Source organism: Saccopteryx bilineata, chromosome 2 (assembly GCF_036850765.1).
Source record: "Saccopteryx bilineata isolate mSacBil1 chromosome 2, mSacBil1_pri_phased_curated, whole genome shotgun sequence".
Taxonomy (NCBI): domain Eukaryota; kingdom Metazoa; phylum Chordata; class Mammalia; order Chiroptera; family Emballonuridae; genus Saccopteryx; species Saccopteryx bilineata.
The window spans coordinates 10266800-10273080 of NC_089491.1; the positions used below are offsets into that span (position 1 = coordinate 10266800).

Consider the following 6281-nt stretch of genomic DNA (forward strand, 5'->3'; position numbering starts at 1 on the left):
TCAGCGGTCACCGGCAGAAACGGCCTCCGGGTGAGAGGTCGCACGAGGGACGGACAGCTGCTGAACCAATGGACCCACTTACGGGAGCGGATGTTGCCTCCCATTGGTGGTTGGTGGGAGCGACCAGCAGCCAATGAGTCCATCCTGGGGGCGTAGCGATGACGTCAGTTGCGGAGGAAGCCGCTTCGAATCGGCAGCGGCCAGCTTGGTGGCCTAAACCAATCAGTGGCGTCCAACTAGCAGAGCGTTGACCAATCGGTGGCCTCCACGACGGGGCTGGGGGGAAGGTATATAAATGGAGTCGGGGGACCGCGCAGTCAACGCTGACCCAGACATCACAGGTTTATTGGTCTTTGAATCTAGTGAGTGAGAGAGGTAAGCGCCGCGGCCTGCCATTCCGGACCTGCCTTTCGTCTTGTCCGCTGCTTCGCCTGAGCCCGGGCCCTGTGTCGCCCTCAGGTAATTAACTACGGTGCGTTCTCTTGCTTCGGCCTGTGGCTGGATTGTTTGCGACGCCCTGCCTGCCTGCTGACCGACAGCGACGGCAAGATGAAGCTCTCCCTGGTGGCTGCGGTGCTGCTGCTGCTCGGCGCGGCGCGGGCCGAGGAGGAGGACAAGAAAGAGGACGTGGGCACGGTGGTCGGCATCGACCTGGGGACCACCTACTCCTGGTAAGTGGGATTTGTGGAAGGGGGAGAGTGGGGCGTGGCTTCCCGGGCCGCGGTGAGAAGGGCTGTGCTGAGTGCTTTCTTCGGTTTTTCCGCCAGTGTCGGGGTGTTTAAGAACGGCCGCGTGGAGATCATCGCCAACGATCAGGGCAACCGCATTACGCCGTCTTATGTGGCGTTCACTCCCGAAGGCGAGCGTCTGATCGGCGATGCAGCCAAGAACCAGCTCACCTCTAACCCTGAGAACACGGTCTTCGACGCCAAGCGGCTCATCGGCCGCACGTGGAACGACCCTTCTGTGCAGCAGGACATCAAGTACTTGCCTTTCAAGGTTCGACCGGGGTTTTCACCGGATAGGAAGTGGGTGGTGGTGGGAGTGTTTAAGATTGAGAAGTTGTAGACCACAAAAAAGGAGAGAGACTTGGTGTATGTAAAAAAAAATTTCATGATTCTGATATTCTATAAAAGTTACCCAAGCTCACAGACAAACTTCACACACAACCACCCCGTCCACAATAGTTTAGGATTAAGAAGAGTATTTCTGGTCAGTAGTCTGGTCAGCTCCAAGGGATCAAAGTAAGTCAAACTATGAGGGAGGCTGTCTCTTTCAGAGAGTCCTCTTTTTTAAAAGTTTGAAATGTCATTGCTTGTGTCTACAATGAACGATCATTATCTAAAATATAGGTGGTTGAAAAGAAAACAAAACCATACATTCAAGTTGATATTGGAGGTGGGCAAACAAAGACTTTTGCTCCTGAAGAAATATCTGCCATGGTTCTCACTAAAATGAAGGAGACTGCTGAGGCTTATTTAGGAAAGAAGGTAAGTGTCTCTAGAACAATGTTAAGTAACTTTGTTGAAACTTTTTTTTCCCATTGACTTGAGAAGGGGAGGAAGGCAGAGGGAGAGAGAGAAGCATCAACTCATTGTTCCACTTAGTTGTTTCATTTAATTTTGTACTCATTGTTTGCTTCTTGTGTGTACCCTGACTGGGGCTCGAACTCAACCTCTGCGTGCTGGAACAATGCTCTATCCATGGAGCCACCCAGCCAGGGCCTTATTACTATTCTTGATTGATTGTGTTGTATAAATGCCTTTATCTTTTTAATAATTTGAATCTGAATGATGTTCATATATATTGGTTTTAATTATTTGCTGGCTTTATTGTAGGCCAAACAAAACATTAGGGACTACAGTTACATATGTGTATTATGTTCATCTTACAAATAAACTGGCTTAGAAACTAGAGTGAAGGTTTGACTGTAACTTAAACAAGGTTTAAGCCTGACCAGGCAGTGGCGCAGAATAGGAGTATTGGACTGGGGCACAAAGGACCCAGGTTCTAAACCCCTAGGTCAGCAGCTTGAGCATGGAATCAAACATGACCTCATGATCACTGGCTTGAGCCCAGAAGTTACTGGCTTGAGCAAGGGGTCACTGGTTCAGCTGGAACCCCCTGGTCAAGGCACATATGAGAAAGCAATCAATGAACAACTAAGGTGTCACAACAAAGAATTGATCCTTCTCATTTCTCTGTCGTAAATAAATAAAGGTTAAGTCATGATAAAATACTTAATTACCTTTTGTTATCCATTTAGGTTACCCATGCAGTTGTTACTGTACCAGCCTATTTCAATGATGCCCAACGCCAGGCAACCAAAGATGCTGGAACTATTGCTGGGTTGAACGTTATGAGGATCATCAATGAGCCGTAAGTGTTAAATTCAGAGATATGGCATATTTGCTAAATAGGGAAAATGTAAACTTAACTTTTTCTTCTTCTTAACAGGACAGCTGCTGCTATTGCTTATGGCCTGGATAAGAGGGAAGGGGAGAAGAATATCCTGGTGTTTGACCTGGGTGGTGGGACCTTTGATGTGTCTCTTCTCACCATTGATAATGGTGTCTTCGAAGTTGTGGCCACTAATGGAGATACTCATCTGGGTGGAGAAGACTTTGACCAGCGTGTCATGGAACACTTTATCAAGCTCTACAAAAAGAAGACCGGCAAAGATGTTAGGAAAGACAACAGAGCTGTGCAGAAACTTCGGCGTGAGGTAGAAAAGGCCAAACGTGCCCTGTCTTCTCAACATCAAGCAAGAATTGAAATTGAGTCCTTCTATGAAGGAGAAGACTTCTCTGAGACTCTCACTCGGGCCAAATTTGAAGAACTAAACATGGTATGTTCCTTGTTTTTTGCTTTGCTGATGAGATTTAGTTAGAGTCTCTTGAGTTTGGGGTAATGCAGTTAGAAATCTAGATAATAGCTCAGTATAACACGTATCATCACAGTAATTAATGTCTTTTATTCTAGGATTTGTTCCGTTCTACAATGAAGCCTGTTCAGAAAGTGCTGGAAGATTCTGATTTGAAGAAGTCTGATATTGATGAAATTGTGCTTGTTGGTGGCTCTACTCGAATCCCAAAGATTCAGCAGCTGGTTAAAGAGTTCTTCAATGGCAAGGAGCCATCCCGTGGCATAAACCCAGATGAGGCTGTAGCGTATGGTGCTGCTGTCCAGGCTGGTGTACTCTCTGGTGATCAAGATACAGGTAGGTCCATATCAGAAGCATCTTCCACATTGCTTCAGCAGTTTTATGGGAAGAGTATAATTAATTGTTGCTTTAGAAAGCAATAAACTATGAACAACAAGGTCACACAGCTTGTAAAGGGTACATTGAGGACAAGATCTGGTGCAGTTTCAAGAATTTTGGCAACTATATTTAATTCACTGTTTATAAAATGTTTTTTTATAGACTAACCAAATAGCAAGATGGAGAACATAAAGTTATGCTGTTCATGGAAAAACTGCTTGGTAGTGCTCCTGTGACTCTTAATTAAAACTTGAGTCTATTACCTTGCAGGTGATCTGGTACTGCTTGACGTTTGTCCCCTTACGCTTGGTATTGAAACTGTGGGAGGTGTCATGACCAAACTGATTCCAAGGAACACTGTGGTGCCCACCAAGAAGTCACAGATCTTTTCTACAGCCTCTGATAATCAACCAACTGTTACAATCAAGGTTTATGAAGGTAATTGTTTACATATGTTAATATTATGGTGTATGTGTGTGAACAGCATGACTTCTTGTATAATATACACTTGAAAAGACGAGGGAAAGAAACATCTGCTGTTTTCAGGTGGGGGTACCTAATTTAACTGGTGTTGAGTTTGGTATAGACAGCATTAAAATCCAGTTCTTATCACTCCTTCCCATTAAAAATAAATTTTGATCTAGCTCTAAAATATAAGAACAAGAAAGTGTTCATGTAAAGTAGGTGAAATTCAATTAAGAGTTAATAATGCCACTGTTACTCCCATTTGTTCTTAAAGACCAGTGACTGTCTTCTGACTTGATAAGCGTGCCCCTGCCACTGGAGGCTCTAACAGACTGAAATGCAGGAATCCAGATGTACTCATACTTGTTATTAACAACAAGATTTTTGTGTGTAATTTATAGGTGAACGACCTCTGACAAAAGACAACCATCTCCTGGGAACTTTTGATCTGACTGGAATTCCTCCTGCTCCCCGTGGGGTCCCACAGATTGAAGTCACCTTTGAGATAGATGTGAATGGCATTCTCCGAGTGACAGCTGAAGACAAAGGTACAGGTAACAAAAATAAGATCACAATTACCAATGACCAGAATCGCCTGACCCCCGAAGAGATTGAAAGGATGGTTAACGACGCAGAGAAGTTTGCTGAGGAAGACAAAAAGCTCAAGGAGCGCATTGACACTAGAAATGAGTTGGAAAGCTACGCCTATTCTCTAAAGAATCAAATTGGAGACAAAGAAAAGCTGGGAGGTAAACTTTCCTCTGAAGATAAGGAGACCATGGAAAAAGCTGTAGAGGAAAAGATTGAATGGCTGGAGAGTCACCAAGATGCTGACATTGAAGATTTCAAAGCCAAGAAGAAGGAACTAGAAGAAATCGTTCAGCCAATTATCAGCAAACTCTATGGAAGTGCAGGCCCTCCCCCAACTGGCGATGAGGAACCCGTAGACAAAGATGAGTTGTAGACACTGCTCTGCCTAGTGCTGTAATATTGTAAATACTGGACTCAGGAACTTGCGTTAGGAGAAAATTAAGAGAACTTAATTGGAATCTTCACCTCGGAGTGGAGTTGAAAATGCTATAGCCCAAGTGGCTGTTTACTGCTTTTCATTAGCAGTTGCTCACGTCTTGGTATGGGGGGAGAGGAGAAACTGGTTGTCTTAAAAAGTGGCTGTCTACAAAGCTTGTTTAGGGCGTGTGTTCACCATGGAGATGTTCTATTTAACAATTGGGTCATGTGCATCTGGCGTAGGAACTTTATTTTCTACCATAAATGACACCAATAAATGTTTGTTATTTACACTGGTCTAATTTTTGTGATAAGCTTTCTAATTAGGTCAATCATGTAAATTTAGATTCCCATTGGGGGGACACTGGGGTTTTAAGGTAAACAAGCATTTTTGTTCAGCACTCTTGGGGAACTAGCCTAATTAAGAAAAGGGTAAGAGGTTTGCCCATATCCTCATGTAGGCAAAGGGGCATTTCATAATGCCCACGAGCTAAGTTTCCTTGAACATACTTGAAATATCCTCTTTACCCTTTCTAAAACTGTCTTGGTGGTTTTTTATTACTAATGCTTTATGGCTCCTTGGATTTTCTTAAGACTTGACAGAGATGAAGCACTGAAGTTAACTTTTTGCTTGGATTCAGTTCATTATTTTAGGATGTAAAGGCATATATGTTTTCATTTTATTATTTTAATTTTCTCTTGACTATAGTGAGAGAGAGAGGAACATTGATCTGTTCCTGTATGTGCCCTGACCAGGGACTGAACTGGTGACCTCTGCACTTCAGGACGACACTAACCAACTGAGCTATCCGGCCAGGGCAGAGGGTATAAAGGTATATAATTTTTTTTTCAGGACAGCTAAAGGTATATTTTGAACCTCTGTCAGAGTCCCCATCTCTGAAATTTCTCAATACCAAGTGTTCCTGGAGTGGGATCTAAGTGGTGACCTTGGAACTAATTAAGCCCCACTGTAATGGCTTGTGGATCAAAGGCAGTCATTAGTGTCAACAGGTTGAAGATTACGTGGGTTGGCCTCCTGAGGAAAGGGATGGTCTAGGAATAGGTGAATAGTAACATCAGTAGGGGCAGGCTATCTGGTGCTAACATGAAATCCAGTGTGGCCTAAGGATGACTACCTTTTAGATGGGCACCTGGCTGAAAGGTTAATTTGCTAACTGGCAGAACTAGGATCCAACAGCATGAGGGTGTTACTCTGAGGCCAGGACCTCTGCTGCAACACCCAGAAACATCTGGTCTTTTGGCCAAGTTGAAATAAGCAATCCCTAGTGCCTTGTGAGTACTTGGGAAAGACAAGGACCAGTTTTCCCTGACCCCACTGGTTCTCGCAACCAAATGCCAATAGTCTGCACCTCTTTGAGGAGCAGCTACTGAAGATTAAAGACACTTGAACCTGTAAATGTGCACTCTGCTATTTCTAGTTTACATTGTACCTAGCAATCAAGATCCTTCAACATTTTAGTTCTGTGATTAGTATCTTTAGCCACCAGTCTCACCTAGGTTGTACTGCTGGCAAAACCCTTTATAT

At 44.0% G+C, this 6281-nt stretch overlaps 1 protein-coding gene across 2 annotated transcripts; it reads left to right on the forward strand.

The window, feature by feature from the left end:
* The first annotated feature begins 238 nt into the window (after positions 1–238).
* Positions 239–5026, forward strand: HSPA5 (heat shock protein family A (Hsp70) member 5). 2 transcript variants are annotated; one of them, XM_066256224.1, is made up of 9 exons: positions 239–375; positions 460–671; positions 768–999; positions 1353–1490; positions 2267–2379; positions 2458–2848; positions 2983–3220; positions 3533–3700; positions 4129–5026. In XM_066256224.1, the coding sequence occupies exons 2-9, from the start codon at positions 550–552 to the stop codon at positions 4689–4691; spliced, it is 1965 nt and encodes a 654-aa protein (XP_066112321.1). In that variant the 5' UTR covers positions 239–375; positions 460–549; the 3' UTR covers positions 4692–5026. The 2 variants fall into 2 exon arrangements, with proteins under 2 accessions (XP_066112321.1, XP_066112320.1); XM_066256223.1 differs by having other exon boundaries at positions 300–671.
* The last annotated feature ends 1255 nt before the right edge of the window (positions 5027–6281 follow it).

What these genes read in the sequence shown, in the direction of transcription:
- HSPA5 (XM_066256224.1), top strand. Translation starts at nt 550, where the DNA reads ATGAAGCTCTCCCTGGTGGCTGCGGTGCTGCTGCTGCTCGGCGCGGCG. An exon ending in CTGGGGACCACCTACTCCTG is followed by an intron (nt 672 to 767) that starts GTAAGTGGGATT and finishes TTTTTCCGCCAG; the next exon opens with TGTCGGGGTGTTTAAGAACG. An exon ending in TCAAGTACTTGCCTTTCAAG is followed by an intron (nt 1,000 to 1,352) that starts GTTCGACCGGGG and finishes TCTAAAATATAG; the next exon opens with GTGGTTGAAAAGAAAACAAA.